Below are 12,430 nucleotides of genomic sequence, written 5' to 3' on the forward strand. Positions count from 1 at the left end.
GAGAATCCCTCCCACTGTAAATTATATTCTTGGGTTTATCCAACAATGGGATACTGTTTTCAAAGGTTTATTCTTTATCTTGGACTTTTTCCTTATCTACTCTTCTATTTTAACGACTACCAAATACATTTGATGTCTACTGCTATATGACAGAGTTTGAGATCTGATAATGACCTTTATTTATACATTTTCTGATTATTTCCCTTGAAGCTGGATCTTTTGGTTATCCCAATGAATTCTATCATTATTTTATCTTGTTCTATAAAATACTTCCTTGGTAGCTTGATTAACATGTCACTAAAGCCATAAATTAAAAGAGCATTATCATTTGATTCTCTCTCCAATTCTTTATGTCTCCCTTTACTTCTACAAAATAAAATTGTATTTATATAAATCTTCTGTTTCTTGTTGGTTAACTCCCAGATGTTTTCTGCTTTTTGTCATTTTGAATGGAATCTGATCACTCAACAAGCATTCATTAAGTACCAGGCACTATGCTAAATAAATACAAGGGATACAAAAACAAAAATGAAGCAGTCTATATAGATATTCTATCTATACTCATATAAATATTAGATAGAAAGAAAATAAGGTTTTAAGGGCATGGACTCTTTCATTCTTGTCATTTTATCTCCAGTACCTTGCACAGTGAATAGTACAAAGCAGGTGTTTAATAAATGCTTATGGATTGATCAAAATTTCATTCAAATAATGAAAAGCAGAAAACATCTGAAGTGTGTGTGTATGCTTATATATAGGAACATTATGTAGATATAGATAGACAGACACATATATATACATATATTGACATAGATATATATGAACACAAATATATACTCACTTATGTATACACATTTTAGATATAATATTCCACGATCCCATCACGTACAGATACACAAATATATACACACACATAGACATATGCATACACACATATGAATACACATACATATACAAGTCCAGCTTGAAGGCAACTTCAGTAACTGAAGTGAGAGGCAATAAGGGCTTCAATTAGGATAGCAGACATGGGGGTGGAGAAGAGTGGAGGGATGTGAGAGATATTGTGGAAGTAGAATCAATAAGATCTAGTAATTGATTGAATAAAGGGGATGAGGAAGAACGAAGAACTAAGGATAGCCCCAAGGTTGCAAACCTGCTGACCTGGAAGAATGGTGGTTTCCTTAACAGAAAAAGGGACTGTGGGAAGATGGGGGAGTACTGGAGGAGCGGATTAATGAAATCTGTAAATTCAGAGCACGAAGAGACCTTGAAGTCTCTCTCCTTCCTTCTACAGATGAGGAAACTGAGGGAAGGGAGGTTAAATGACTTGTCCAGGGTTCTGTCTGAGGCAAAAATTGAACCCAGATCTTCCTGATTCCAAGTCCAGTGGCCTGTCTATACAAATTGAATATGAGATGTCTAAGGAATATCCAGTCTGAAATGTCCAACAATTAATTGGTGATATAGGGCAAGAACTCAAAAGAACAAAGTCAGATTCACAGATCTTTTATCATCATTCCTTTCTTTGCACTTTACAGAAATACATGATTTGTTCATTATGTGCAGGGATATAAATTTTGAGTCCTGCTACCTTATTGATGCTGCAGTAGAAAGTGCATTGGATTTGGCGTCAGATGACCTTGGTTTAAGTTCTACCTGTATGACCTTAGGCAAGTCACTTAATGTCAGTGAGCCTGACTTTTTCATCTGTAAAATCAGAGAGTTGGACTGGATGGTCTCCAAAGTACTTTCCAGCTATGAAACTATGACCCTATTATCAATTAGTTTCTTCACTGATTCTCTTGGGTGTTCTTAGTATACCATCATGTCATCTGTCAATAAAGATAATTTTGTCTTCTCTTTGCTAATATGTGTACCTTTGATTTTGTTCTCTTTATTGTTATAATTAGTATTTCTAGAACCATATCAAAACACAGTGGTGAGAAGGGCAATATGTCCTTTTTCCTTCTCTCTTCTTCTCTACTCTTCTTATCATTGTCTTACTTTTCACTCATTTGGATTCAGGTCTATACTTTCTTTAACCCCAAGACCTATTTTTCACATCTTCCTCAGCTCTTTACCTCACTTTCTCTACTCCCTACTCCCACATAGGCAGCCACCCCAGCTATGGGACAAGCTTAGACTTACATCAGTTTTTCCAGTTTGCAGTTTGAATTTCTTAGTGCCACACAAAGGTTGTCCAAGCATGCGTCAACAAATCGAGGGCCGTACAGCTTGAGCTCTTTCAGGTTCTGATTCTTGTTGATCACAGAGAAAAGATCTTGCCAAACACCATCAGGTATATCACAAAAACAATAACTAGAGAGAGAAATGAGAGGAGAACTTTACTGTGAATATCAGTGGCACTCAAGTTGCCTCCTGGTATAAATGTGTGTGCCTATTTGTCTGTATGGAAAAAGGAAAAGGTCATATATCAAATTCCATCAATTCTCAGGAAAAGAACAGGTGGGATTAGATGCTTGGGACTCTGGAGGCCAGTGCATCTGAGACAAATCCAAGCACTAGCTATTGCCACTTCCATCAGCCTTCATCTGACCGCTCCCCACCCCCCACTTACCTCCTTTTTCCCTTGTCCTGCTTCCTTCAGCCTCCACATCTTCAGTGGCAATGCTGAAATCAATGTCTAGATCAGTTAGGTTGAGTGGAGGAGGAAAAAACCTAACCTAAGGAAGGAGAAGAAGAGTTCTAAATATCTAACGTGTACAGAAACCCGAAATTAATAATGATAGACTCAATCTTTCAGGATAAGAGGAGACCCAATTGTACCAAGAGCCCTCTCTAAGGCACAGTAATTGGGGAATTTGTAATAGGGAACATGCTATTGGCATAAGAGGATGGACAGCAACTCCCAGAGAATCCCAGGAGGAAATGGCACCCCCAACTGGTGCTAGAAGAGATTAATTAAATTCCTAAGACTTCTATTAATATATTCAGCCCATAACTTTCCCACCTCCACCAAGATAAATGGGTAAGACTATTTTTCTAAATTTGCCAACCACTGCTCAGGTTTCATTTTTTGTTATTTTCCCCTTCTAAGAAGACCTTAGTTTTTATTTTATTCTGATTCCATTGGGAGATTTCCTAGATATGCCTCTTGAAGAAGGTTCTCCAGATTTTAAAAACATTTTGGAGGAAAGTAATGTATAAGGAGCCCTAGGACATCAAAAGGATAGAATTCAATCTCCTTGTGAGCCTTTTCCTTTGTATCTCCAGACTCTAACCTAATGCTGTGCACATAATAGATGGGTAATAAATGAAATCCACAATCAATGATAAAGGAGTCAGAAAGTGATAGGTGACTGTAAGAGGAGAAGACTGAAACCAAAGACCTTAAAAGGAATAAAACTCAGAAGTCTTAAGCATGAGCAGTTAAAATACACAGAAGATACTAAGACAGAAATAAAGATGAGCACCAAAACACCCAAATGAGTCTACACATGCCTGAATTTATATTGCAATAAAGGAAACTGAACCAACACCTAATGCGGCAGAGGATCCTGTGGATTCCTAAGACAGAATGGAAACATAGCAGGATGTTAATGATTCAAGAGAGACATAAGAATTATGAAGAAAGAACTTATGATTTACACAGCAGATATAATTGGCAGAAAGGGAAAAGCTGAATCTAGTCATGAGACTCTTCAAAGAAGTAAAAGAAAGAACAACTGATTGGTAATGCAAATATAAAGCAATGAAGGACAATCTGGAAGAAGAGCATAAAAAAGTCATAACATTACAAGAAACTATGATTTATGTAGAAGCAAAACATGTTGATCTCAAAGGCAGTATGAGTAGAGACAACTTAAGGTTTACAGGGCTCCTAAAAGAACAGAAGTCAAAATAGCTGATTACCAAAATGCAAAGAAAAACACAAGAAAACTACTCAGTTGAGAATAGAGAAAACAAAATGCCAATCAAAAACTCTACACATAACTTCCAGAAAAAAATTCCTATGATGAAAACTCCAAGATGTAAACTGGCTAAATCTAGCAAGTGCAATGCCAAAAAATAAAAAAAAAAAATCTGCAAATGATCAAGACAAGTACCTTGTAATACAAAGGAAATGAAATCTGAATAACACAAGATTATTCAGGGCTCACAAAAAATGCAGACAGGAAAGGAATCATGATCTAAAGGGCAAAAACTTCAAGATTCAACTGAAGGTGACATATCCTACAAATCAAAGCCTAATTACTAATGAAAAAAACACCAACTTTTCAATAAGAGAAGCATTGGAAGCATTCCTCCAAAAAGAAAAATGAGATGAGAACAGATTAACTCACTCAAGGTTACACAGTTAGTGACAGGCAAAACAGAGACTCTATCCTAGGATCCAATCCTATTTGGTTTCTATGTTATTTAGTCTGGTCCTTATTGTACTCTTCTTACCTACAGATATATTCCTCTTCCTCAGATACCAATACATCCAGAGGTATTCTTGCTCCAGCCCTGCATAGAATACTTTCAATAATTTGGTCTTTGGTCCGAGGAAACCTACTTCATTCATCTCTGAGAGAACTGTAAATGACTAAGATTTTAACCTCAGTACCTTTCCAGGCTTCTCATACCTCCAGAACTTGTAGGAAAATGTATTGTATCTGGCATTAAGTAATTTAAACTCAAAGACAGGAATAGGGAGGCCATTCAGCTCTAACTCACTCAGAACCCCTAACTTTTCTATCCAATCCAAAGCTCAGGAAAAACATGGAGTTCTGTCTGCTTTTACACAAAAGCTCCTCTCCTGTTTAAAGCTCTGAAGCTCCTACAAAGCTGCCCCCCAAAATCCTAACACTTGCTTCACTGAACCATATGCCTTTCAAACAATGGGAGCTATTTGTTTCCATTTGCTCATAATACAAATAGATAGATAAATAGCATTAAGCTTCACAAAGTACTTTAAAATATTATCTCCTTTATCCTCACAACCCTGGTAGGTGCTATCATTCTCATTTTACAAATGAGGAAACTGAGATAGGCATTAAGTGACTTGTCCACAGGGTCACAAGGCTGTTGAATGTCTGAGGACACATTTCAACTCATGTCTTCCTGACTCCCTGTTCAGCAGTCTGAGAGAAATTATTATTAAGAAGCAATTAATGTGGGTAGGAGGAGGGGGTAACAGAATTTTTTTTTTCCCTTTCTATTTCCTTATTCAAAGTCCAGTCCTTGTGAAAGGTAATGAGATTGGGTCAACATTCTCCTCAGTCTTAAGCAGGACACCTCCCAAATAGGAAAGCTTTGTTTTGATTAAAGGGAAAGAGACTTTTTACTTCATAGAAGTAAATTCTGGGGGGCCAATATTCAACACCATAAGTATTCTACGTGGAGGTAGATCCATTTGTCTAGATTCCTGAGGCAGGTGTGGTCTGGGTATACATGAGTCTCTTGTCCAAGAGTGAAATGATCAGAGTCATATCCCCCTAGCCCCTCATTAGAATAAACCCACTTATGCTCATTATAATATTCATTTTTCATTAATTGTTAACCAATCAGAATTAATTACCACCTTTCAGGAACACCCAGTCTCCTAAGCTTATTTAAACATTGGATGGTGGGGGGGGGGGGTGGCTTTTGGTTTCCAGGAGGGTCACTGACCTCAATCTATTAATCATTTGCTAGCCATAATTAATAAAATTAATTATTGATTGCCCAGAAACTGTCTCCCCAAAAATGAGCCTTGGTAGCTTTTTTCCCAGGTGGCCGGCCACTTGTTCTGCTGCTTTTGTGGGCCTTATTTCCCGCCTCAGTAAACCTTGGTAGCTCCTCCTTGAATTGGTCAGTTTTTCTGCTGCTTCTGTAGGACTTCTTCCTTTCCTCAGTGAACACTGGTAGCTCCTCCTCAGGGTGGCCACTTGTTCTGCTGCGGTTTTTGGAATCTTTCCTTTCCTCAGTAGCTCCTTGTCCAGGTACCTAGTTGTTCTGTTTTTGTAGGATTCTTTTCTTTCCCCAGGGAGTCATCTCCAGCCATCCTGATCAATATCTGGCCACTAGACCCAGATGGCTCTGGGGGAGAAAGTGAGGCTGGTGATCTTGCACAGTCCTCATTCACTCAAATCCAATTCACTTGCAAGTCATGGCATCACCTTCCTGATGCCACAGTTGTCTTCAAGAACAAAGGACCAACAACAACATCCACTGTGCTACCTAACTGCCTCTAATGAAGCTGCCAGGCAAGGGCTACCAATGATAAATTTTCTCCCCAAAATGATAGCTTCAAATGCATCTGCAAGATGACACACTATAAAGGATTATTCTAGTATGAAAATGACTTCTTGCTGAGCCATCTCAGATGTGCAAGAGACTCCCATGCGTGAAGTCCTGAACAAAAGACCCCTCTGAATATTAGCGTGTTCCCTACACCTCCAGGGCTGGCTTCAGAGTCTGGCGCCTGGCTGAGGAAGTTGAAGGAGAATCTGAAATTCTGCCATGAACAAGCAGGAGCACTTTTGTTCTTCAGGAGCCCATTGTCACCAGTGCAAGGCAGAGTATCTTAGCATCCAGCCAAGGACACAAAAAGCAGGCTCCTATCAGTAACAGGCCCAAAGATGCCATGGGATGAGGCCTACTCTCCTTCATTTCCCTTCTTCCTGCTTTCCCCCCACAACCAGGGACATTCTTAACTATTTCAAAGTAGAGAACTGGTGCCATAATACCATTCACTTCTCTTCCAATCCCTGCCTGTGAGCTCCTAGAAAAAGGAGCATTTGTAGCATATGCAACAGATGGGATTTTTCCTATATAAAAATGGGAAGTTGCTGGACACAAACTTGGTGCATGACTCCACCCCCACTGCCTCCTTCCCAGCTCTTTGTCCTTCTCCACATTCTGTAGCACTCCAGTTATCTAAACAGAATATCCTTTAATTAATCTCAACTGGATATAGAAATATGCACACAGGTTTTGTCCTTTTCTTTTCCTGACATAGACGAAGATATACTCTCATCTATTCAGGGATCTCTTTGCTGCCAAATACAACTTTAATTGCTATTAAAGTTCAATCTGGCTTGCCTTTAGTGGGGTTAACACATAAATGGTGAAAAGGAACATCTCCTTAGTTTTCCACACAGGCACAAGGAAAGGTAAAACCCAGTAGTGCCCTGTGTTGGATCCTTTGGTTCAAAATTCTGTGTCCACAAAGGAAAGTTAGGTGAGAATCTAGGCTAGACACGTGTTCAAAAGCTGAAAAGTGAACACTGCATTAATCCAAAGAAAAATTCATAGTTCCATCTGTCTGCAAAAAGCCTAGTAAAGGCCTCAAGACATAAAAAAGAAGATACTTACAAGCAAATTCTCTGTGTCCCAAGGCAGTGCTTGATGCAGAAAGCTGCACTCAAGACTTCATAGTTGCAGTAAACATCTGCTTGGATTTCTTGGATGTTAATTAGTGCCTGTGTTGCAAACTCAGCATCTTGAGTCTCATATAAAAGAGAATACCATTTTGGTAAATTAGAATGAGAAAACTCGGAATATTCATTATCTCTTTTAGTTTCTCCCTCAACCCACTGCAGTAATTGTGTCTTAATTTCCAGTGACATTCTGCACCTGAAGTTCCTCTCCAGATCCTTTGCAGTCTCTGCATTTAAGAAACCAAACAGGAAGCGCACCACCAGGACCACAAAGCTGACATTGTGCTGGCTATACTCCTCCAGAAGATTTTGGACGTCTGGAATGGAGGAGTCAGGGCTCTCCATCCCTTCTTTGTCTGTGCTCATCAGATAGAACATGGCAGCAAAAAACTCTTGGAAACTCAAGTGAATGAAGCTGTAGCAGTTTTCACAGGCAATGTCTTTCTGAAAAATGTTCATGTCTAAGAAGGCAGAGACATCAGCTGCCTTTATGTTATGCCTCCTCAGGTCCTCCTCCTCAAACAGCAGTTTCCTCTCCCAGATCCCCTCAGCAGCCAATCGACAAAGGCCCTTCAAGTGCTGACATACAAAATTCTTGTCATCAGGTGTGATTAAATTGATATAACACATGTACAGAACAGTGGTGGTTTTCAAAGCCTGCATGGGATCTCGACCTCTCTCCCTTTGTTGTTTCAGACAAGTGCAGACAATCCAGTTCATCAGTGGAACAGAGCACATGGTGAACAGTGTGCCATTGCCTTTTACTAAACTAAAGGCTTTTGTACCTAATTTCTCATTTCTGAAAAACTTGCAGAAATACTCCTTCCTATGCTCTGCAGAGAAGCCCAGGACCTCCACATGACGTGGATTCTCTAACAAAGGACCAAATTTCCCCAGAGCAGTGACTCTTGCAGTGAGCAGCAAGGAGGCTTCAGGGAGCAGGGTTTTCCTCAGTAAACTGCTCAGCAGGATGGGCACTGGCCTCTGCTGTTTCCAGTCTTTGCACAGATCATATCTGTGCTCATTACAAGGGAATCTGAGTTCATCTAAACCATCAATGATGAACAAAAGTCTCTCTGGCTGGGACATGATCTCTGTCATGGGAGCCTGTGGACCAGGCCAGTCATTCACAATTAAATCTGCAAAACTGATATCTCTTTCTCCTAAAGGGTTCAGTTCTCTGCAGGTGAGATAGAAAACATAGTCGAATCTGTCCTGGTAGAGTTTTCCCTCTGCCCAGTCCAACATCACTTTGATGGCCAGGGTGGTCTTCCCAATACCAGCAGCCCCCTGCAGCACAACAGTGTGTGGTTGGGTGCCTGTTTTCTGATCAGGATCAAATAAAACTGACACCTCTGTAAACTGTTCTCGCTCCTCCATAACCTTAACATGTTCCCATCCATCGACAAGCAGCTCATGTTCTTTTTGCTCCTTGCAACGATACTCCTGAACAAGCAGCAGCTGCGTGAATCGGTGATGAAAGAGTTCATGCTCCCCAGGACGATGGTTCTTGTCCCTCATGAGCTGGAATTTCTTTCTCATTTGTTCTTGGTACTTATTTCTTTGACCTAAAGTCATAACCAACACAGTACAGAGATGTTCAGGATTAAATCTCCTGGAGTACCTTTGGGAAAAGTCCCTAAGATAATGGCTTGGGCATTACTGTTCCCACAGCCCACATGGAGGTGAAGTGCTACCTTCGGCTCTGCCCTCACCTCACATCTGCTGGTGTCCAAGGTAAGTCCCCAAACCCTACATTCACCTCAACTGAACTGATCTTTCTGAAACACAACCTTGACAATAACAGAAGCCTTCCATGTCTCTGTCTTACCCATAGGATAAAGTCTAAGTTCATCCCACAATTCAAAGCCTTCCTGTGTGTGCATCCTTATTTCCTCTCGGTCTCCCCAAATACACCATGAACTTCCTACCCTTCACTGCTTAGTTAGAGGCTAGAAATGGAGTGCCTTATTCATGGAAAAAGCTAGGTCAGTATCACTGGATCTAAGAGTATACTACCTCTCTCCTGCACTATTACATTAGCCTCCTGATTAGTCAGCATCTCATCTCAAATCTTCTCCCTCTCCATCTACCATACTACTACAAAAACGACATTACTAAAGCACAGGTCTGATAGTGTTATTTCCTTCATCAATCAACTCCAGCACTTTTTCATTACCTCTAGCAACAATACAGTGTAGATTTGACCATTTTACCCCGTTACTAAACAAGTACACTGCCAGTATTTGTCCATCTTGCCCTTCTAGGAGGTATATTATCTGCTAGAGTCCAAAGAACTTTAATTCATTCAATGGTCAGAGAAGTCATCCAGGTTCTACAACCCATCCCCTTAAATTTTACCAATGGGACCCCATTAATAGACAATCTGAGGTCTAGGGTGACAGATGGAAAAAAACTAACTGCTCCAAGATTTATACATTGACAGTGGTTACTGACCTGAGGAGACTGGAAGAACTGGAGCAGGACCTAATCCAAGATCCTCTGTAGGAAAGAAAAGTAGAAGATAATGAGAGATCCATCTGGTGCATAAGTAGATAGTTCGGGGATGAAAGTAGGAATGGAGCTGGAGGAGATCATTAGGGAGTAGATTTCAGTTTGGGCCCTGAGGGACTGGAATGAAAAGTGCTGGGTCTCAGCACCACAGACTCCACAAATAAAGGCTTGTTGACTGACACAAACACAATAATATGATTTGTAGCTTTGATAGGTTAACTATATGAAATAGAGAATCAATAAAGCAACAAGCATTTATTAAGCACTGATTATGTGCCAGGCACTCCTATACTAAAGACATGTAGAGGACCAAGAGTTCAAGAGAGAGAGATCTCTGCAGGCTATTAATGGGTTACAGAAGATTTCTTGAAGGAAGTGAGACTTTATCTGGGTCTCAAAGGAGTGGGAGGATCTTCTGTTCTGCCTAGGTGGAGGAAAGGAGAGGATCTGGGGCCCTCTTGTCTCCAGTTGAGTAGAAGTTTGGCTTAATGTTGTTATCTTCTTGGTTCCTGTCTGAATTTTAAGTGAATAAATGGGGAGTTTTAACTTTTTCAGTGATTGACTTAGGATGTTCAAACTGGAGACTGATATTAAGTGGGCAAAACCATTGAACACACACTAGGGCTCTCTCAAAAAGTTTTAAGTGCACAGAGAGCTTGTGGTTTAGACCCTCAGTGTTTCCTGCTAAGGCTGAACTAGTCTGAGAAACCCAGCAAGAGATGGGGTCACAAATATCACACCACTCTTTTAAAGACCCTACTTCATTGTCATTGCTAGTTCCTATTTCTTCTTTCCTCCCTGATTCAGGGTACCTGAATATGAAGTCCTAGATAGGAGTGGGCATAGGCATAGAGAGGGTATGGGCCAGCCCTGAACTCTCTGTATGCCTATGGGGTGACCTTTTGATAATGACTCATTTAGGTTTGAGACAGCTAGGTGGCACAATGATACAGCACTGGAGTCAAGAAGGCTCATCATCTGAGTTCAAAACTAGTCTCAGACACTTAGTAGCTATGTGACCCTGGGCAGTCACTTAATGCTGTCTGCCTCAGTTCCTCATCAGTAAAATGAAGTGGAGAACAAAATGACAAACCACTCCAGTCTCTTTGCCAAGAAAACCCCATATGGGATCAGGAGGAGTCATGACTCAACAGCAAAAGGTTATTTAATAGAACCAAATTCTTTCTCATACTTGCTATTGTGCATGCCATCTGATTGACTTCTTGTTGTTCAGCACTCATTTTCAAAAAGAAAAGAACTTCTACCCCTGCTCCTGACTCAGGACACACTGGAGGGAATTGTCTTACATTCAACATTCTAATTCTGCTCTACCTCTACATTTTTCTTGTGCAGACACACAATAATTCATCAAAGCCTGACCCATTTCATTTCATCTCCTTTTTCCACTGTTCTCCACCCCCCCTCATTTCTCCTTTCTTCAGCTCAGACCACAGCTGAAATCTCTTCCATGTGCTTCATTCTCTGAGATTACCATCTCCCTTTCTCTTAAATTCCTTCCCCCACCTACTGGCACCTCCACAACATTCTCTTGCCTCTAGCAAACTCTCCTTATGGCCCAGATGTTCTTCCTCTCCAGTATGGGGGGACAGTGACTGAACTCCACTCCTCCCATCTTGATTGTTGGGAAGAAGCATAGAGGTGACCCTCCCTCCCTATCTCAGTCCTATGTCGTGTATCCCAGTGGGATCCTATTATTCTAAAGTGAAAAGTCGGAAATTATTACATAAATATTTATTAAGTACTTATGACGTGCCAAACACTGGGTTAGGTGCTGGGGACACAAACATAAAAATGAAATAGTGCCTGACCTGAAGAAGCTTACATTCTTTAGAGGGAAACTACTTGTAAACACAATCTATACAGAGTGAATATGAGGTAATTTCAGTCTGGGAGAAGCCCTAGAAGAGGATTACAAGGAAGGAAAGAGGGAGGAAGAAAAGAAAGAAGGGAGGAGAGAGGAAGGACAGAGGGAAGGAGGAAGAAAGGAACGTTAAGAGGCGCGCAAGTGGTAAGAGGAAGCCCCAGCCCTCAGTTGGACCCTTACCCTTCGAGGCTTGCTCCCACAGCTCCCTCATACCCATCTTCTTCCAGATGTTCAAAGTCAGCTCCCAGGCCTTTTGCTCCCCAAGAGAACTGACCAGGAGATCGGCCACTTTTGTGCGATCGGCCCCCTCCAGGGAGCCCCGAGGGAGATTGTCCACCAAGTAAAATTTGAATTTCTTCAGCTCCTCCAAGGTCAGGTGCTCCAAGTGCCGAACCAGCCGGCAGCCGACATTCTCTGCCATAGCAGTCCCCTTTGCTGCCCTCCCTCAGACTAAGTCGGCCCAGAGGGAAGAGAAAGTGAAAATGAAATGGTCTGAGGCCAGTAGCATCAGTAGATCTAGACCACGCCCCTGGAGCTCAGAGCCGAGCAGTAAGATTTGGTGCCGCCCCAGGACTTTTGGATTTTTCCCTAGACCACTGGCCAAAGAAGAGGGAGGAGGAGCCTGACTGGGCTCGGGGACCAGGATTCTTCCAGTACCTAGTCA

At 41.2% G+C, this 12,430-nt stretch overlaps 1 protein-coding gene across 2 annotated transcripts in view; it reads right to left on the reverse strand.

Moving 5' to 3' along the window:
- LOC114046062 (NACHT, LRR and PYD domains-containing protein 12-like) overlaps positions 1 to 12,221 on the reverse strand; it is a 46,650-nt gene extending 34,429 nt beyond the window's left edge. For both annotated transcript variants that reach the window (XM_027866288.1, XM_027866290.1), the window contains exons 1-4: positions 11,947 to 12,221; positions 9,825 to 9,869; positions 7,303 to 8,935; positions 2,149 to 2,319 (exon numbers count right to left, since the gene is read on the reverse strand). In XM_027866288.1, the coding sequence (XP_027722089.1) occupies positions 2,149 to 2,319; positions 7,303 to 8,935; positions 9,825 to 9,869; positions 11,947 to 12,187 (2,090 nt within the window). In that variant the 5' untranslated portion in view covers positions 12,188 to 12,221. The remainder of the gene's footprint in view (positions 1 to 2,148; positions 2,320 to 7,302; positions 8,936 to 9,824; positions 9,870 to 11,946) is intronic.
- Between the last annotated feature and the right edge of the window lie 209 nt (positions 12,222 to 12,430).

Source organism: Vombatus ursinus, unplaced genomic scaffold (assembly GCF_900497805.2).
Source record: "Vombatus ursinus unplaced genomic scaffold, bare-nosed wombat genome assembly UNPS02014780.1, whole genome shotgun sequence".
Classification (NCBI taxonomy): Eukaryota; Metazoa; Chordata; class Mammalia; order Diprotodontia; family Vombatidae; genus Vombatus; species Vombatus ursinus.